Source organism: Oncorhynchus tshawytscha, linkage group LG02, assembly GCF_018296145.1.
Source record: "Oncorhynchus tshawytscha isolate Ot180627B linkage group LG02, Otsh_v2.0, whole genome shotgun sequence".
Classification (NCBI taxonomy): Eukaryota; Metazoa; Chordata; class Actinopteri; order Salmoniformes; family Salmonidae; genus Oncorhynchus; species Oncorhynchus tshawytscha.
In genome coordinates, this window is record NC_056430.1 from 10,947,489 (window position 1) to 10,968,927 (window position 21,439).

General features: G+C 44.5%; 1 protein-coding gene across 4 annotated transcripts in view; it reads right to left on the bottom strand.

The window, feature by feature from the left end:
* ppp1r16b (protein phosphatase 1, regulatory subunit 16B) overlaps positions 1-21,439 on the bottom strand; it is a 170,709-nt gene that overhangs the window by 97,731 nt on the left and 51,539 nt on the right. For 2 of the 4 annotated variants that reach the window (XM_042330162.1, XM_042330161.1), the window contains exon 2: positions 19,954-20,382. In XM_042330162.1, the coding sequence (XP_042186096.1) occupies positions 19,954-20,218 (265 nt within the window). In that variant the 5' untranslated portion in view covers positions 20,219-20,382. Of the gene's footprint in view, positions 1-19,953; positions 20,386-21,439 lie in introns of all 4 variants that reach the window. The other 2 variants (XM_042330163.1, XM_042330165.1) reach the window with 1 other exon arrangement.

Below are 21,439 nucleotides of genomic sequence, written 5' to 3' on the forward strand. Positions count from 1 at the left end.
GTTGGGGAACTCAGTCCAATTAGCTGAACAGTTTGAACTGGATTGTGTTGGGGAACTCAGTCCAATTAGCTGCAGTGTGTTTTATAATAGGGAGGAATTGAAACCATTAAGATAACTGAGTGTTACAGAGTATAGCAGGATGCTGACGGTGGCTGACTTGAGAGTGAGAGGCAGCCTCGCCAGGGAATACGGCCACAGTGGAGACCCCATATCTGGCTATGAGCAGCGGGAGACAGAAGAGGGACAGATAAAGAGAGAGGAAACGGAAAGAGGGATATACCTAGTCAGTTGTCCAACTGAACGTATTTAACTGAAATGTGTCTTCCCCATTTAATTCCAACCCCTGGAGAGGAAGAGTGTGTTTTCATGGGTTCAAACACATGCTAATTGTGACTGCACAGGGTCCCCTATAGACTAGTGTTGCAGTGGATGAGGCAGACATGAAAAGGACCGTATGGGCGTACATCTGCCTGTATGTTGAACACTGTAAAAAGCTTCAGTGGAATAACAGTATTTGTTAGATGAGCTTGTTAGCGGTGTACTGTCAATCAGTATATTTGTCTTATGAGGATGAGGAGGATAATAGTAAGCTCTCTGCTTAGTAAATAGAACACGGAACAGATCCTTTTCTCACTGATTGGTCACGGTGGGGTCCTGCATTACAAACAAAAAGCATAGCAAGACAAGAATAAAAAACTGTTTGGTAAAGTTTACAGGTGGCACCAAGATCATACCAGCCACCAAAAGGACACCAATTGTGCTCTTTAGTTACGATGACATAATCATGTGGCCTTTAATTAGGGTCATTAGACAAGACAAGACAAGCCCTGTGATGGACTTATCCGCCTTCCCCATGGGTGTCTGTTCATTTCCTGAGAGGGTTAGGGCGTGTATGTGGGCGTGTGTGCGTGCGTGTGTGAGAGAGAGAGAGAGACACAGTTGCTGAAGAGGCACTAGAAGGATTTTACATGCTGGAGCGCACGCTATTCCACTTAAATCTCTTCAGCAGCATCTCCCCGGCTCTAGAGGGAGGGAATGTAGGCTGTGTGTGTGAGGAAATGTGTGTCTTGCATCTCACATGAAACAACAAGCACAGCAGGGCATTACAGTCAACTCAAAACAACATACAGTACATCGCAGGGTCGTGATGGTAGTAGTGTTTGATCGATACTAGCCACACGGTCAAGCAGCCCGAGGGCATCTGATGTCTTGGACCTCTCCCTCTGTCCCTCCCTTTCTTTCTCCTCCTCTCTTTCCTCTATTGCCTTCTCCTTCCCACTTTCCCTCTTTCTCTCTATTTCTGGTTTCCATGGAAATAGGAGTTAAGTTGAAAGTCAGGGCACTCCCTGAGGAAACTGAGGATGAGGAGGGGAGAAAGCAGAGCAGAATCGCTATTTCAATTTGACTGTTGTCTTGGTGTAATCAATCTGCCACTGTGTTCAGTGTGGGGGAATACATACTGCATGTACTGTAATGATGTTCTTTAAAAAATATATATATATATTTCACTAGGCAAGTCAGTTAAGAACAAATTCTTATTTACAATGACAGCCTACCCCGGCCAAACCCAGACGACACTGGGTTAATTGTGCAACACTCCAATCACGGCCGGTTATGATACAGTCTGGAATCAAACCAGGATCTGTAGTGACGCCCCTCTAGCACCGAAATGTAATGCTTAGACAGCTGTACCACTCAGGAGCCCCAAATGTTCTACATGACTATTAGATTTATTACAGTTGAAATTATTGAAGGTTTTTTATTATTAAAAGTTGTTATTTTGTTAAACCCTACTTGTTGTTGGAAGCTTGTTGTTGGTCAATAAGCATGTTGTTTAATTTCCTAATTTTAGAAGGCATTAGCAAACTCCAAAAGTGCTGAATTAGTCCCTGGTACCCCTCTCTCTAGACTCCAGCCCATTCTACTGGATGTTTGTTAGTTCCAGTGTCCGTTAGTTACAGCTCCTGTGACAGTAGCAGCCTCTCAGGGGTGTTCATCTCGTGATGCCCCTGACCATATCGTGATGATACCCATTATTGCCATGGTGTATGCCAGGGAGAAAGGGGATCGTAGTGCCAGGGTATGCCAGCCTTGCCTGTTGGTGCCAGTACCATTCAGCGATCTTTACAAGCTCGTCCTTGTCTGACAGAACTGAAGACGCCTTAGGAATATTCATTTGAATTGGAGAGGAAGAGGTCTGTTCAGCGATACAGTAATGACAGTACAGATAGTTAAAGGCAGATTACAGACAGTAATGACAGTACAGTCAGCAACAAGGCAGATTACAGACAGTAATGACAGTACAGATAGTTAAAGGCAGATTACAGACAGTAATATTTTATTTATTTATTTAACCAGGTAGGGCAGTTGAGAACAAATTCTCATTTACAACTGCAACCTGGCCAAGATAAAGCAAAGCAGTGTGACAAAAACAACAACACAGAGTTACACATAAACAAATGTACAGTCAATAACACAATATAAAAATATATGTACAGTGTGTGCAATAATTACAATTTAGCAATTAACACTGGAGAGATAGATGTGCAGATGATGAGGTGCAAGTAGAGATACTGGGGTGCAAAAGAGCAAGAATATAAATAACAATATGGGGATGAGGTATTTGGGTGTGCTATTTACAGATTGGCTGTGTACAGGTACACTGCTCAGATAACTGATGCTTAAAGTTAGAGAGGGAGATGTAAGACTCCACCTTCAGTGATTTTTGCAATTCGTTCCAGTCAGAGAACTGGAAGGAGAGGCAGCTAAAGGAAGGGTTGGCTTTGGGGATGACCAGATATACCTGAGCGTGTGCTCTGGTGACCAGTGAGCTGAGATAAGGCGGGGCATTACCTAGCAAAGACTTTACCTAGCAAAGATGACCTGGAGCCAGTGGGTTTGGCAACGAATATGTATCGAGGGCCAGCCAACGAGAGCATACAGGTCGCAATGGTGGGTGGTATATGGGTCTTTGGTTACAAAACGGATGGCACTGTGACAGACTACATCCAGTTTGCTGAGTAGTGTGTTGGAGGCTATTTTGTAAATGACATTGCCGAAGTCGAGGATCGGTCGGATAGTCAGTTTTACGAGGGTATGTTTGGCAGCATGAGTGAAAGAGGCTTTGTTTGCAAAATAGGAAGCCGATTCTAGATTTAATTGTGGATTGGAGATGCTTAATGTGAGTCTGGAAGGAGAGTTTACAGTCTAACAAGACACCAAGGTATTTGTAGGTGCCCACATATTCTGGGTCAGAACCGTCCAGAGTAGTGATGCTAGTCGGGCGGGAGGGTGCGGGCAGCAATCGGTTGAAGAACATGCACTTAGTTTTACTAGCATTTAAAAGCATTTGGAGGCCACGGAAGGAGTGTTGTATGGCATTGAAGCTCGTTTGGAGGTTTGTTAGCACAGTGTCCAAATAAGGAACAGATTTATACAGAATGTTGTCGTCTGCGTAGAGGTGGATCAGAGAATCACCAGCAGCAAGAGAGACATCATTGATATATACAGAGAAAAGAGTCGGCCTGAGAATTGAACCCTGTGGCACCCCCATAGAGACTGCCAGAGTTCCGGACAGCAGGCCCTCCGATTTGGCACACTGAACACTATCTGAGAAGTAGTTGATGAACCAGTCGAGGTAGTCATTTAAGAAGCCAAGGCTATTGAGTCTGCCGATAAGAATGTGGTGGTTGACAGAGTCAAAAGCCTTGGCCAGGTCGAGACAGCAGCACAGTACTGCCTTTTATCGATGGTGGTTATGATATCGTTTAGGACCTTGAGCGTGGCTGAGGTGCACCCATGACCAGCTCAGAAACCAGATTGGATGAGAGACTTGTTTCTGGAAAGGTGGATTTTTAAAAGTAGAAGCTCAAATTGTTTGGGCACAGACCTGGATAGTATGGCAGAACTCTGCAGGCTCTCTCTGCAGTAGATTGCAACTCCGCCACCTTTGGCAGTACTATCTTGTCGGAAAATGTTGTAGTTGGGGATGGAAATTTCAGGATTTTTGGTGGCCTTCCTAAGCCAGGATTCAGACACAGCTAGGACATCAGGGTTGGGGGAGTGTGCTAAAGCAGTGAATAAAACAAACTTAGGGAGGAGGCTTCTAATGTTAACATGCATGAAACCAAGACTATTATAGTTACAGAAGTCAACAAATGAGAGCGCCTGGGGAATGGGAGTGATGCTGGGGGCTGCAGAGCCTTGGTTAACCTCTACATCACCAGAGGAACAGAGGAGGAGTAGGATACGGGTATGGCTAAAGGCTATAAGAACTGGTCATCTAGTGCGTCCGGAACAGAGAGTAAAAGGAGGTTTCTGGGCGTGGAAGAATAGATTCAAGGCATAATGTACAGACAAGGGTATTGTAGGATGTGAGTACAGTGGAGGTAAACCTAGGCATTGATTGACGATGAGAGAGGTTTTGTCTCTAGAGGCACCAGTTAAGCCAGGTGAGGTCACTGCATGTGTGGGGGGGTGGGACAAAAGCTCAATCTAATATCTAGCATATTGGGCAGGACTGGGGGCTCTACAGTGAAATAAGACAATAATCCCTAACCAAAACAGCAATAGACAAGGCATAATGACATTAGGGAGAGGCATGTGTAGCCGAGTGATCATAGGGTCCAGTGTGCAGCAATAGGTGAGTCAGAGAGCTGTTTAGTAGTCGCTACTACGCTTGGCGAGCTGGAGACACGGAGATTCAGACAGCTAGCGGGCCGGGGCTAGCAGATAGGCCTTTGGCGATGTCGCAATGGAAGAGCCTGTTGAAACCACCTCAGACGAATACGTCAGCAGACCAGTCGTGATGGATCGGCGGGGATCCGTGTCGGTAAATCAAGGTAAATAAACATCCGACTACTAAGCCATCTTGGAATTGTAGGGCAGGTTACAGACAGTAATGACAGTACAGACAGTAAAAGGCAGGTTAGAGACAGTAAAAGACAGGTTACAGACAGTAAAAGGCAGGTTACAGACAGTAATGACAGTACAGACAGTAATGACAGTACAGACAGTAATGACAGTACAGACAGTAAAAGGCAGTTTACAGACAGTAAAAGGCAGGTTAGAGACAGTAAAAGACAGGTTACAGACAGTAAAAGACAGGTTACAGACAGTAAAAGACAGGTTACAGACAGTAAAAGACAGGTTAGAGACAGTAAAAGACAGGTTACAGACAGTAAAAGACAGGTTACAGACAGTAAAAGACAGGTTACAGACAGTAAAAGACAGGTTACAGACAGTAAAAGACAGGTTAGAGACAGTAAAAGACAGGTTACAGACAGTAATGACAGTACAGACAGTAATGACAGTGCAGACAGTAAAAGGCAGGTTAGAGACAGTAAAAGACAGGTTACAGACAGTAATGACAGTACAGACAGTAATGACAGTACAGACAGTAATGACAGTACAGACAGTAAAAGGCAGGTTACAGACAGTAATGACAGTACAGACAGCAAAAAGGCAGGTTACAGACAGTAAAAGGCAGGTTACAGACAGTAATGACAGTACAGACAGCAAAAAGGCAGGTTACAGACAGTAAAAGGCAGGTTACAGACAGTAATGACAGTACAGACAGTAATGACAGTACAGACAGCAAAAGGCAGGTTACAGACAGTAATGACAGTACAGACAGTAAAAGGCATACACACAACACAGTCATAACTTCTCCTCCACATACCGCAGAATCAACCACAAAACCCTACTTGTAGACTTGTCATTCTGATTCAAAATGTAAATGACTTGACATGGTCTTCTGCCATGGTCTTATGACCATTTCAAATAGATTTCCTGATGCCACAGTGCTAGAGGGCGACGGTAAGGTACTGAGGGAAGTCATCAAACTCTGTCATCAAAATTGATGGAATAAATCTGACTTAAACTCATAAGTCACCATATATCTAGAGATCTACATAATAACAGGAAGGGTATGGCACGGTAGGGGAGGGACACAAATACGATGTTTGTTTGTGGGTTACTGTCTCTGTAAATAGGCCTAGTGCTTTAGTAATGACTAAACTCAGACAAACTGTCAAGTCTTGACCAGGATTAAACTGTCAAGTCAAACTAGCCCAACTGTCACGTCTGTCACGTCTGGACCAGGAAGATCTGCTAAGGACAAGAGTCAAAAGTCAGGGGTCGTTCAGGGTTAACTGAACTCTGCCATGTGAATCCATGTGGCCTAACCTCCACCTGTTGTTCATCATTCAGCTGCTGATCTGGCAAACAGGACCAGTCAACTGAGGATTCACACCATTTAGCTTAGTCATTACTGCTTAGTCAAAATTATAGATAATCTTGAGGACGATCGCAACCACCTCTTTACTCTGGCTCGATTCAGAGTTGAGATTACCACACGCAACTCGTACTTTCACGGAAATCATTCATTGACGTCAGTGGGAGACTTCACAGATCTCAGAACACAGCTCTGAATTTTCCTGTCCTGCTAAGCATTCAAAATGTAACGAGTACTTTTGGTTGTCAGGGAAAATGTACGGAGTAAAAAGTACAATATTTTCTTTAGGAATGTAGTGAAGTAAAAGTAGTCCAAAATATAAATAGTAAAGTAACGTAGAGATAACCGGTGCCCACTGTATAGCCTCACAGACCACAGCCCACAGCCCTATTATCACAAGCAACTCGTACTTTCACAGAAATCATTCATTGACGTCAGTGGGAGTCTTCACAGATGTCAGAACACAGCCCTATGGGAAAATGACACAGCTCATTTCTCTGCTTGTATTTACACACTGACTGGACTGAAGGTTGAATGAACAACATTTATTTAGTCATTGATCCCCAGATCTCCTCTACGCAGGAGAGACAACAGGTTGTGTGCAGGTGATTCTGGAACAACATTTATTTAGTCATTGATCCCCAGATCTCCTCTACGCAGGAGAGACAACAGGTTGTGTGCAGGTGATTCTGGAACAACATGCCATTATATTTTCCTCTTTCCACTAATAAACAGCCTCATCGAACATCCTTCCCTACGTCCATCTGCGTTATAAGTGGGTCTCAGCCTTATCGAACAGCCTCATCGAACAGCCTCATCGAACAGCCTTCCCTACGTCCATCTGCCTTTTAAGTGGCGCTCAGCCTTATCGAACAGCCTCATCGAACAGCCTTCCCGACATCCATCTGCCTTTTAAGTGGCGCTCAGCCTTATCGAACAGCCTCATCGAACAGCCTTCCCGACATCCATCTGCCTTATAAGTGGCGCTCAGCCTCATCGAACATCCTTCCCTACGTCCATCTGCCTTTTAAGTGGCGCTCAGCCTTATCGAACAGCCTCATCGAACAGCCTTCCCGACATCCATCTGCCTTTTAAGTGGCGCTCAGCCCTATCGGACAGCCTTCCAGACATCCATCTGCCTTATAAGTGGCGCTCAGCCCTATCGGACAGCCTCATCGAACAGCCTTCCCGACATCCATCTGCCTTTTAAGTGGCGCTCAGCGCTATTGGTCAGCCTCATCGAACATCCTTTCCTACGTCCATCTGCCTTATAAGTGGCGCTCATGTATGCATATCGGCTGTCGGAGGTCTCTGAAGGACCTCATCCTCTCTCTAATAAGGAAACAAGAGGAGACAACAAGTCCTCAGAGAGACACTTACTGTTAGGTGACTTTCTACTGAGGCAATTATACGGAGCAAAAAGGAGAAAGCAGACCAATACCTCCACTTTTTTTCTTAAACTCTCAATTTCGTGTAAATCATTTGTTGACGTCAATGGGAGACGTGTGTGAAAATTAGAGTTAAGTGTGTAGATCTCAAGTCAGAATTACAGCCCAAAAAGAGCTTTGCCTTGCTACTGCCTGTTTTCACCGTCTGCTGTTAACTGTCCTGTTCTGTTGAAATGTAATCATGGTGATATGGGTAACAGGGAGAGGAGAGGTGGTGGACAAACTGAGCAAAGTCACTCTCTCCAAATGGCTCTGGGATCTTTTCCAATGTTTTTTACAAACAGCTAGTTAGATTCTAACAGAATGGTGATTACTGCAGTGGGTGTTATCATCATGTGATCACGAGGATGACCTCTGGGCTGCGGTGGGAACGAAAGGAAACACAAAGAGACGATATCAAACGCTGTTAAAATGGCTGGCTGGGGGCGTTTTCCTCCACAATATGCGTGTCATTATTTTCAGGACGATGTTAAAATGTTGATACACTCCATCTTTGATAATGGCCTCTCTGACCCCATCAACCTACAACCTTGTCACATGATGAGGCTGTAAAGTGAAAAAAAGCCATTAGTCTAAATATCAACACACAACAGATACTATAGCAGATAGCAGAGCAGCCATCAGTACCAGAACCAAGACCCACAGCAGCTGTAGAGCAGAGGTCACAACCATCAGTACCAGAACCAAGACACACAGTAGCTGTAGAGCAGAGGTCACAACCATCATAAAGTATCACTGGCAGATAGACGAGGTCTCAGGACTTCCGCTCTCATGACTATTGCTTGGTGTGTAAAGGTCAATGGACAGGAAGCACCTCATCCCCAGCATCAGTAAGACCGAGCTAGTACACCGTGTAGCCCTGACAGGGATGGTTCTGTTCTGAACTGTGCCTGGCATAGGAAGTGTCATAGCAACCCATGGATAACCAGTAGAAAAGAGGACCGAACACAACAGCAGCATGTAGACACACTAGTGTTTAGTTTACGAACAGTATGTTATCATATGTTAGTGTAAGTGAGAGTGACTGACTGACTGACCAACCACAGGCCGAATGTGGTACAATGGTTAAATCACACACAGACACCATCCCTACAGTGCACAGCAAATCAAACATAAAGCCTGAGTCCAACCTATCATCAAAGTAAACTCATTACTGTGACTACTGGCCGCTCTATATACGCTATGTCCTTTAGCTAGACATTACTGTGGCTACTGGTCATTACTGTGACTACTGGCCACTCTATATAGGCTATGTCCTCTAGCTAGACATTACTGTGGCTACTGGCCACTCTATATAGGCTATGTCCTTTAGCTAGACATTACTGTGACTACTGGTCATTACTGTGGCTACTGGCCACTCTATATAGGCTATGTCCTCTAGCTAGACATTACTGTGACTACTGGCCACTCTATATAGGCTATGTCCTTTAGCTAGACATAACTGTGGTACTGGTCATTACTGGGGCTACTGGCCACTCTATATAGGCTATGTCCTTTAGCTAGACATTACTGTGACTACTGGTCATTACTGTGGCTACTGGCCACTCTATATAGGCTATGTCCTCTAGCTAGACATTACTGTGGCTACTGGTCATTACTGTGGCTACTGGCCACTCTATATAGGCTATGTCCTTTAGCTAGACATTACTGTGACTACTGGTCATTACTGTGGCTACTGGCCACTCTATATAGGCTATGTCCTCTAGCTAGACATTACTGTGGCTACTGGCCACTCTATATAGGCTATGTCCTCTAGCTAGACATTACTGTGGCTACTGGTCATTACTGTGGCTACTGGCCACTCTATATAGGCTATGTCCTCTAGCTAGACATTACTATGACTACTGGCCACTCTATATAGGCTATGTCCTTTAGCTAGACATTACTGTGGCTACTGGTCATTACTGTGACTACTGGCCACTCTATATAGGCTATGTCCTTTAGCTAGACATTACTGTGGCTACTGGTCTTTACTATGGCTACTGGCCAGGCTATGTCCTTTATCTAGACATTACTGTGGCTACTGGCCACTCTTATATAGGCTATGTCCTCTAGCTAGACATTGCTGTGACTACTGGCCACTCTATATAGGCTATGTCCTCTAGCTAGACATTGTTGTGACTACTGGCCAGGCTATATAGGCTATGTCCTCTAGCTAGACATTACTGTGACTACTGGCCACTCTATATAGGCTATGTCCTCTAGCTAGACATTACTGTGGCTACTGGCCAGGCTATGTCCTCTAGCTCTCTGCCCTCTATAGTTGCTCGAAATCTAGGGTAGACAGACAGTCAACCCGGGATCAGCACTATCAACAGTCTCAAAAGCCCAGGAAGTGATTACTCATTCTATAAGGGATCAGCACTCTCAACAGTCTCAAAAGCCCAGGAAGTGATTACTCATTCTATAAGGGATCAGCACTCTCAACAGTCTCAAAAGCCCTGGAAGTGATTACTCATTCTATAAGGGATCAGCACTCTCAACAGTCTCAAAAGCCCTGGAAGTGATTACTCATTCTATAAGGGATCAGCACTCTCAACAGTCTCAAAAGCCCAGGAAGTGATTACTCATTCTATAAGGGATCAGCACTCTCAACAGTCTCAAAAGCCCAGGAAGCGATTACTCATTCTATAAGGGATCAGCACTCTCAACAGTCTCAAAAGCCCAGGAAGTGATTACTCATTCTTTAAGGGATCTTCCCGACTTAATCAGCATCTTCTCTTTCTCGCTTTCTGTCTGCCTCGGTCGCTTTGACCCCTTTGCCTCTCCCACCCTTTCCCCCCTGCCCCTCCCTCTTGCCTTCTCTCTCACCCTCTCTCCCTCCTCCCTCTCTCCATCCCTCTGTCTTTTAGTAGTGATTAGCAGTTTGGGAACAGAGAAGAACAACAGAGCAGAACAGAGTAGAACAGAACAGAGCAGAGGAGAACAGAACAGAGCAGAGGAGAACAGAACAGAACATAATAGAGTATAACACAACATAACATAGTAGAACAGAACCCGAACAGATTAGAACAGAACATACCAGAGTAGAACAGAACAGAGTAGAACAGAACAGAACATAACAGAGTAGAACAGAACATAACAGAGTTGAACAGAACAGATTAGAACAGAACATAATAGAGTAGAACAGAACATAATAGAACAGAACATAACAGAGTAGAACAGAACATAACAGATTAGAACAGAACATAACAGAGTAGAACAGAACATAACAGATTAGAACAGAACATAACAGAGTAGAACAGAACATAACAGATTAGAACAGAACATAACAGATTAGAACAGAACATAACAGATTAGAACAGAACATAACAGAGTAGAACAGAACAGAATAGAACAGAACCGAACAGATTAGAACAGAACATAACAGAGTAGAACAGAACAGATTAGAACAGAACATAACAGAGTAGAACAGAACATAATAGAATAGAACAGAACTGAACAGATTAGAACAGAACAGAACATACCAGAGTAGAACAGAACAGAATAGAACAGAACCGAACAGATTAGAACAGAACAGAACAGAGTAGAACAGAACAGAATAGAACAGAACAGATTAGAACAGAACATAACAGAGTAGAACAGAACCGAACAGATTAGAACATAACAGAGTAGAACAGACATAACAGAGTAGAACAGAACATAACAGAGTAGAACAGAACCGAACAGATTAGAACATAACAGAGTAGAACAGACATAACAGAGTAGAACAGAACAGACCATAACAGAGGGACTGAACACAGATTAAGAAAATCCAACAATCCTCAATTAGCCAGCTGCCGCAGGGCCTGATTGACTGGGTCTCACTCTCAGGCACACCAAACACAATGTTTACACTGTTTACACTCTAGAGACAACATATACCACAACTGACTGACACACACACACACACACACACACACACACACACACACACACACACACACACACACACACACACACACACACACACACACACACACACACAACTAAACAGCCCTGCAACAACACAATACACCAAACAACAGCTCAGCCCACAGCCAAATTGGAAATGCTCAGCAGAAGACTAGGGACATCAGAAGTGGTGGATGGCACACATCTCACTGACCTCACAAGTTGTGGGTATATTAGTATTTATTAGGGATCCCCATTAGCTGTTGCCAAGGCAGCAGCTACTCTTCCTGGGGCCCAAACACATCAAACCATCCACATCACATATAAAACAACTGATAAAACAGTGAACTGTGTTTGTACTGAACAAACTAAAGATAAAACAGTCCATCATATAACATCCCTACACCACAACATGTCCACAACCACCATACAACAATATCACAATGTGTGCTTATGCGTGTGTCTGTACCTTTGTGTGTGTCTCTCTCTTTTTTATTTTTTTTTACCTTTATTTAACCAGGCAAGTCAGTTAAGAACAAATTCTTATTGTCAGTGACGGCCTAGGAACAGTGGGTTTAACTGCCTGTTCAGGGGCAGAACGACAGATTTGTACCTTGCAACCTTCTAGGCTACCCTGCCACCACTAGGCTACCCTGCCACCACTAGGCTACCCTGCCACCACTAGGCTACCCTGCCACCACTAGGCTACCCTGTCACCACTAGGCTACCCTGCCACCACTAGGCTACCCTGTCACCACTAGGCTACCCTGCCACCACTAGGCTACCCTGTCACCACTAGGCTACCCTGCCACCACTAGGCTACCCTGCCACCACTAGGCTACCCTGCCACCACTAGGCTACCCTGCCGCCCCTCTTCACAGTCCCCGTTGTTCCATAAGGTGTATTTTTACCTGTTTTTTTAAATCTGATTCTACTGCTTACATCAGTTACCTGATGTGGACTAGAGTTCCATGTAGTCATGGCTCTATGTAGTACTGTACACCTCCCATAGTCTGTTCTGGACTTGGGGACTGTGAAGAGACCTCTGGTGACATGTCTTGTGGGGTATGAATGGGTGTCCAAGAGCTAACATTAATGACACGCATGTCAATCTCTCCTGGCTCAAAGTGGAAGAGAGATTGACTTCATCATTACTTGTTTTTGTAAGAGGTGTTGAGAAGCTGAATGTACCGCGCTTTGTGCCAGTAGTTTAAACAGACAGCTCTGTACATTCAGCTTCTCAAAACCTCTTACAAAAACAAGTAATGATGAAGTCAATCTCTCTTCCACTTTGAGCCAGGAGAGATTGACATGCGTGTCATTAATGTTCTCTCTCCAGTGTACTTTTAAGGGCCAGCCGTGCTGCCCTGGTCTGAGCCAACTGCAATTTTCCCTTGTATAGTATATTGTATATTATATTGTATATTGTATATTGTATATTGTATAGTATAGATACAATATACAATACAATAGTATAGATAGTGTTGTTAAGAAGGTAGAAACTAGGGCCTGTAGGACCTGCCTTGTTGATAGTGTTGTTAAGAAGGTATAAACTAGGGCCTGTAGGACCTGCCTTGTTGATAGGGTTGTTAAGGCAGAGCAGCGCTTTATTATGGACAGACTTCTCCCCATCTTAGCTACTACTGTATCAATATGTTTTGACCATGACAGTTTACAAGCAGTTTGGTCACCTCAACTTGCTCAATTTCCACATTACTTATTTTAGTTTTGGACATATTTAGCACTAGCTTATTCCTTGCTACCCATTTTGAAACTAACCGCAGCTCTTTGTTAAGTGTTGCAGTCATTTCAGTCGTGGTAGTAGCTGACGTGTATAGTGTTGAGTCATCTGCATACTGAGACACACTGGCCTTACTCAAAGCTCAAGACATATCGTTAGTAAAGATTGAAAGAAGCAAGGGACCTAAACAGAGGAATTCCTGATTCTACCTGGATGATGTTGGAGAGGCTTCCATTGAAGAACACCCTCTGTGTTCTGTTAGACAGGTAACACTTTATCCACATTATAGCAGGGGGTGTAAAGCCATAACACCCTCTGTGTTCTGTTAGACAGGTAACACTTTATCCACATTATAGCAGGGGGTGTAAAGCCATTAACACCCTCTGTGTTCTGTTAGACAGGTAACACTTTATCCACATTATAGCAGGGGGTGTAAAGCCATTAACACCCTCTGTGTTCTGTTAGACAGGTAACACTTTATCCACATTATAGCAGGGGGTGTAAAGCCATTAACACCCTCTGTGTTCTGTTAGACAGGTAACACTTTATCCACATTATAGCAGGGGTGTAAAGCCATTAACACCCTCTGTGTTCTGTTAGACAGGTAACACTTTATCCACATTATAGCAGGGGTGTAAAGCCATTAACACCCTCTGTGTTCTGTTAGACAGGTAACACTTTATCCACATTATAGCAGGGGTGTAAAGCCATTAACACCCTCTGTGTTCTGTTAGACAGGTAACACTTTATCCACATTATAGCAGGGGGTGTAAAGCCATTAACACCCTCTGTGTTCTGTTAGACAGGTAACACTTTATCCACATTATAGCAGGGGGTGTAAAGCCATTAACACATATGTGTTTCCAGCAGCAGACTATGATCGATAATGTCAAAAGCTGGGGTGGCAATATAGTCCGCTATTATCCTCAGTAATTTTCCATCCAGATTGTCAGACCCCTGTTGATTTACAACAAAACAGAATTCACCTCTTCCACATTGACTTTACGGAATCAAAAGTAAATTTCTTGTCTTTCATAATTTGGTCAGATATACTTGGAAGTGTAGTGTCAGCATTTGTTGCTGGCATGTCATCCCTAAGTTTGCTTATCTTGCCAATGAAAAAGTCATTAAAGTAGTTGGCAATGTCAGTGGGCTTTGATGAATGAGCCATCTGATTCAATGAATGATGGAGCCGAGTTGGCTTTTTTCCCCCAAACTCAATTTAAGGTGCTCCAAAGCTTTTTACTTTCATTCTTTATATCATTTATCTTTGTTTCATAGTAGTTTATTTTTTATTTAGTCACGTGATTTCTTAATTTTCAGTATGTTTGTCAATCAGTTGGGGCGGCCAGACCTTTTGTCTCATCCCTCTCAAACATACATTTTTTCAATTCCTCATCAATCCAAGGAGATTTAACAGTTTTTACTGTCATGTTCTTAATGGGTGAATGCTTATTAGTAACTGGAATAAGCAATTTCATAAATGTGTCAAGAGCAGCGTCTGTTTATTCCTCATTACACACCACAGACCAACAAATATTCTTTACATCATCAACATAGGAATCACTACAAAGCTTATTGTATGACCTATGACCTCTTATACACTATATTAGGACCAGCCTTTGGAACTTTGGTTTTCCTAGATGTGGCTACTATATTGTGATCACTACATCCAATGGATTTGGATGCTGCTTTAAATCACATTTCTGCAGCGTTAGTAAAGATGTGATCAATACATGATGATTTCATTCCTGTGCTGTTTGTAACTACCCTGGTAGGTTGACTGACAACCTGAACCAGGCTGCAGGCACTGGTTACAGTTTGACGTTTTTTTCTTGAGAGGGCAGCCAGTCAATATTTAAAATCACCCAGAAAATATACTTCTCTGTTAATATCACATACATTATCAAGCATTTCATACATGTTATCCAGATACTGACTGTTAGCACTTGGTGATCTATAGCAGCTTCCCACCAGAATGGACTTTAGGTGAGGCAGATGAACATGTAGCCATATTACTTCAACAGTATTTAACAGTAGATCGTCTCTAAGCTTTACAGGACTGTGGTTCTGAATAAGCATTACATGGGCTTGCTCCTACCTATCTTTCCGATTTGGTCCTGCCGTACATACCTATACGTACGCTATGGTCACAAGACGCAGGCCTCCTAATTGTCCCTAGAATTTCTAAGCAAACAGCTGGAGGTAGGTCTTTCTCCTATAGAGCTCCATTTTTATGGAATGGTCTGTCTATCCATGTGAGAGATGCAAACGCGGTCTCAACCTTTAAGTCTTTATAGAAGACTCATCTCTTCAGTGGGTCATATGATTGAGTGTAGTCTGGCCCAGGAGTGGGAAGGTGAACGGAAAGGCTCTGGAGCAACGAACCGCCCTTGCTGTCTCTGCCTGGCCGGTTCCCCTGTCTCCACTGGGATTATCTGCCTCTAACCCTATTACAGGGGCTGAGTCACTGGCTTACTGGTGCTCTTCCATGCCGTCCCTAAGAGGGGTGCATCACTTGAGTGGGTTAAGTCACTGACGTGGCCTTCCTGTTCGGGTTGGCGCCCCTCCTTGGGTTGTGCCGTGGCGGAGATCTTTGCGGGCTATACTCGGCCTTGTCTCAGGATGGTAAGTTGGTGGTTGAAGATATCCCTCTAGTGGTGTGGGGGCTGTGCTTTGGCAAAGTGGGTGGGGTTATATCATTCCTGTTTGGCCCTGTCCGGGGGTATCATCGGATCGGGCCACAGTGTCTCCTGACCCCTCCTGTCTCAGCCTCCAGTATTTATGCTGCAGTAATTTATGTGTCGGAGGGCTAGGGTCAGTCTGTTATATCTGGAGTATTTCTCCTGTCTTATCCGGTGTCCTGTGTAAACTTAAGTATGCTCTCTCTAATTCTCTCTTTCTTTCTCTCTCTCGGAGGACCTGTGCCCTAGGACCATGCCTCAGGGCTACCTGGCATGATGACTCCTTGCTATCCCCAGTCCACCTGGCCGTGCTGCTGCTCCAGATTCAACTGTTCTGCCTGCGGCTATGGAACCCTGAGCTGTTCACCGGACGCGCTACCTGTCCCAGACCTGCTGTTTTCAACTCTCTAGAGACAGCAGGAGCGGTAGAGATACTCTGAATGATCGGCTATGAAAAGCCAACAGACATTTACTCCTGAGGTGCTGACCTGTTGCACCCTCGACAACCACTGTGATTATTATTATTTGACCATGCTGGTCATTTATGAACATTTGAACATCTTGGCCATGTTCTGTTAAAATCTCCACCCAGCACAGCCAGAAGAGGACTGGCCACCCCACATAGCCTGGTTCCTCTCTAGGTTTCTTCCTAGGTTTTGGCCTTTCTAGGGAGTTTTTCCTAGCCACCGTGCTTCTACACCTGCCTTGCTTGCTGTGTGGGGTTTTAGGCTGGGTTTCTGTACAGCACTTTGAGATACCAGCTGATGTAAGAAGGGCTTTATAAATACATTTGATTTGATTAGACCGCAACACCGCCCCATTTTAGCATTTCTGTCTTTCCGGTAGATGTTAGAACCATGTATTGCTACCACTGTATCATCAAAAGTATTATCTAAGTGAGTTTCAGAGATGAATGTCATCCGTTACAAGCAAGTTATTGACTTCATGGACCTTGGTTCTCAGGCTGCATGTGTTAAATATGGGCTATTTTTAGCATTTTTCTGGGTTGCTTGATTGTTTTTAATGCTTTACTGGGAGGCTTATCAGAAGTAGACATGCTCATGTTATTTATATTGGAGCTGATAGTGCAGGGTGAGCTGCACAAAGTGGTCTTCCTATTAGGGCACACCACCTCAGTGCTAACAGTATAACTCTGGTTCATAGGCTCATGACTACTGCTTACAATAAAATAGAGGGTCGCTAAAATGTTTTGCTCACAAGGTGGGGGAGGGGCGATGTGGGTACATGGCAACCATGGCGGCCCCTTGTGATGAATTACGTTGTTTTGTGGCCCCAAACCCATCAAAGTTGCCCATCCCTGCTCTAGAGAGAGTGCGAGCTCTCCAACTCCTCTTCCCGAAACCAAGCTGACGACTGCCAGAGACCCAGCGGCCGCGACCCCCTTCTGTGAACATTGGTGAGCCTACAAGTGATGAGACGGATAGCCCTGACAGCGAGGAGTCAGAGTTCCTAAATACTGTATATAGCTATAGATAAGCTAGACTGCACTGTCTGCATAATGAAACAATCCCTAGTGAGCTATCGTTTTGTCGATGGACTGATTGTATTATGTGGCACAAAGTGTCTATCCAAGCTGCGAGAGAGCATGAGGACATCTAAGGTATAAGCATACAGGTCAGTTGTATATATACATTGGTTACTGATTAGTATGCAGTTGCATCAAAAATTCATTTTACAAATCTGCAATGTTTGAATTTCCATTGACCGTGGCCAAAAGTAGTGCACTACATAGGAAATAGGGTGCCATTGGCCCTAGTCGAAAGTTGTGCACTACATAGGAAATAGGGTGACATTAGCCCTAGTCGAAAGTAGTGGACTACATAGGAAATAGGGTGCCATTGGCCCTAGTCGAAAGTACAGCACTACATAGGAAATAGGGTGACATTGACCCTAGTCGAAAGTACAGCACTACATGGGAAATAGGGTGACATTGACCCTAGTCGAAAGTAGTGGACTACATAGGAAATAGGTTGCTGGAAGTCTGAACAACTGGGCAGTATTACCCTCTAGCTACATCAATACTGAAGAAAATAGAAACACAATCTGTGAAGTGTTGGTCCCATGTTTCATGAACTGAAATAAAAGACCCCAGAAATGTTCCATATGCACCAAAAAAGAGAATTTCTCCTTTTCCAAGATGATCCATCCACCTGACATGTGTGGCATATCAAGAAGCTGATTAAACAGCATTATCATTACACAAATGCACCTTGTGCTGGGGACAATAAAAGGTCACTCTAAAATGTGCAGTTTTGACACACAATACAATGCCACAGATGTCTCAAGTTTTCAGGGAGCGTGCAATTGGCATGCTGACTGCAGGAATGTCCAGAGCTATTGCCAGAGAATTTAATGTGGATTTCACTACCATAAGCCTCCAGCATCGTTTTAGAGAATTTGGCAGTACGTCCAACCGGCCTCACAACCGCAGACCAGGTGTAACCACACCAGCCCAGGACCTCCACATCCGGCCTCTTCACCTGTGGGATAGTCTGAGACCAGCACCCGGACAGCTGATGAAACTGAGGACTATTTCTGTCTGTAATGAAGCCCTTTTATGGGGAAAAACTCATTCTGATTGGCTGGGCCTGGCACCCCAGTGGGTGGGCCTATTTCCTCCCAGGCCCACCCATTGTTGCGCCCCTGCCCACTCATGTGAAATCCATAGATTAGGGCCTAATGAATTTATTTAAATTGACTGATTTCCTTAATAAACCCCAGGAAGAGTAGCTGCTGCCTTGGCAGGAACTAATGGGGATCAATAATAAACCCCAGGAAGAGTAGCTGCTGCCTTGGCAGGAACTAATGGAGATCCATAATAAACCCCAGGAAGAGTAGCTGCTGCCTTGGCAGGAACTAATGGGGATCCATAATAAACCCCAGGAAGAGTAGCTGCAGGAACTAATGGGATCCATAATAAACCCCAGGAAGAGTAGCTGCTGCCTTGGCAGGAACTAATGGAGATCCATAATAAACCCCAGGAAGAGTAGCTGCTGCCTTGGCAGGAACTAATGGGGATCCATAATAAATACAAATACAAACTCAGTAAAATCAATGAAATTGTTGCATGTTGCGTTTGTTCAGCATAATTGTAGCAGCATCATACTGACTGGGCTTCATCTGTAGAATAACACCTGTGACTACTCCTTCTGTTAAAGAGCAACTGCCTTTAAAAAGCAACAAATCCCTTTGAAAACAGCCTGTGGTATCGATATGAGTCAGTAACAAAGTGTAAATAGGATCATTTTAGTCATAAAGTCAGTCTCATCCAACACTGAGTTTGGAACATATGTGCATCACACTGGGTAAATTATTATTTTTTTTAAATTATTTGACAATGTCCATTTGCCCACTAACATGGGGTGACCAGCTGCGGTGATCACTCTCTATCCAATAGCATAGACCGTGAGACAGACCTGCCCAACAGCTCTGACTGTTTACATAAGAAATACTGCACAAAAACTAAAACATCCTCGTACAAAAATTCAAAATTAATTACAAATTTCTTAAGATATCTTAGATTCATTCTGGAGATTTTAAGGAAGTGAAATAAGCTTCCTACAGTGTCTCATGAGGGACAATCATCATTAACCAAACTGAATCGGTCAGGAAACACCTCCGAGACTGATATCTTGTTTTTCTAATTTGCAACAGAAAACACGTGCCAATCAGCATGTTCAGGGGCTCTTTAAAACCTAATGAGGGACCTTGGGATGATTCATTTGGAGTGGAATGAGCTCTTTTGACAGTCAACCCAACTAATGGTTTGTGGGTTCTCTGACCCTGGATTTCTTCTTATTGATTGGGGTGCTCTGATGCTCGTTAGGCAAAATGTTTTTTTTTTTACATGGTTAATTTTGTGTTTGTGTGTGTGTATGTGCCTGCATTCTCCACCATATGTGATAGGATGAGGAGATAGGGTGTGTGTGTTCTCTCCTCCTGTCCTCTTACCTTCTTCAGGATCGTTCCGTGCCGAGGCCTCTAGCAGCGCCACACTAGCAGCAAACGATACGTGCCGTTTAGCCTCCATGGCGGTGGCATGATTAGCGTTCCTTCTCTTTTCCGCCTTGCGTTTCTTGTTCTGCATCTCCTTCTCGTACACGGCCCATCTCTTCAACTGCTGTGTGCGGCGCTTCTGGGCAGCCCTCAGGCGCTCCAGGCTAGGCACCTTGTCCAGCTGCTGCAGCTCATTGAGAAGCTCCAGGTGGTTAGCCATGGTGGGGCCAGAGGTGGTGCCAAGTGGGACCAGGGCTGGCAGAGGAACCAGGGGTTGGAGACTGGAGACAGGTACTAGCACTGGCGTGGGGGGCTGCACCTTCGGCTGCAGTAGCCTCCTCCCATCATCATCATCATCACACTCATCAGCTGTGACTAGACCACCTGCTGGGGAGACAGGGGAGGGGGGAGAGCGAGAGCTGACATAAGTACAAAATAAAATGCTTTCTTGACCTCGGTAACATAGAATATTAACTATAAAGGCTAAAAATGACAATGTGGAAGAACATCACATAGACTACTATCAAATTACAGCTGTTGAAAGGTACAGATAGGCTTCAGAAACCCCTTTCAACGGTGTCGTACTGATAGTATTCCACAAAGCATTAGCTACTCCTTGTTGTTTCCGCAGGCTCAATGCCCATCTGTTATCTTGTTTCATTTGATTACAGCCTCCTTCCCTCAACACTAATCTGTTACATAATACTGTAGTACAAACTCACTAGACAGTACACACTCAGTGGAGTACACACTCAGTGGAGTACACACTCAGTGGAGTACACACTCAGTGGAGTACACACTCAGTGGAGTACACACTCAGTGGAGTACACATTCACTAGACAGTACACACTCCTCCCAGTCCCAGTCCTTAGACAGGCAGTACTACACACTCACTAGACAGTACACACTCCTCCCAGTCCCAGTGGAGTACACACTCCTCCCACAGTCCAGTGGAGTACACACTCACTAGACAGTACACACTTCTCCCAGTCCCTAGACAGGCAGTACTACACACTCACTAGACAGTACACACTTCTCCCAGTCCCAGTCCCTAGACAGGCAGTACTACACACTCACTAGACAGTAAACACTCCTCCCAGTCCCTAGACAGGCAGTACTACACACTCACTAGTACACACTCCTCCCAGTCCCAGCCCCTAGACAGGCAGTACTACACACTCACTAGACAGTACACACTCCTCCCAGTCCCAGTCCCTAGACAGGCAGTACTACACACTCACTAGACAGTACACACTCCTCCCAGTCCCAGTCCCTAGACAGGCAGTACTACACACTCACTAGACAGTACACACTCCTCCCAGTCCCAGTCCCTAGACAGGCAGTACTACACACTCACTAGACAGTACACACTCCTCCCAGTCCCAGTCCCAGTCCCTAGACAGTACACACTCCTCCCAGTCCCAGGCAGTACTACACACTC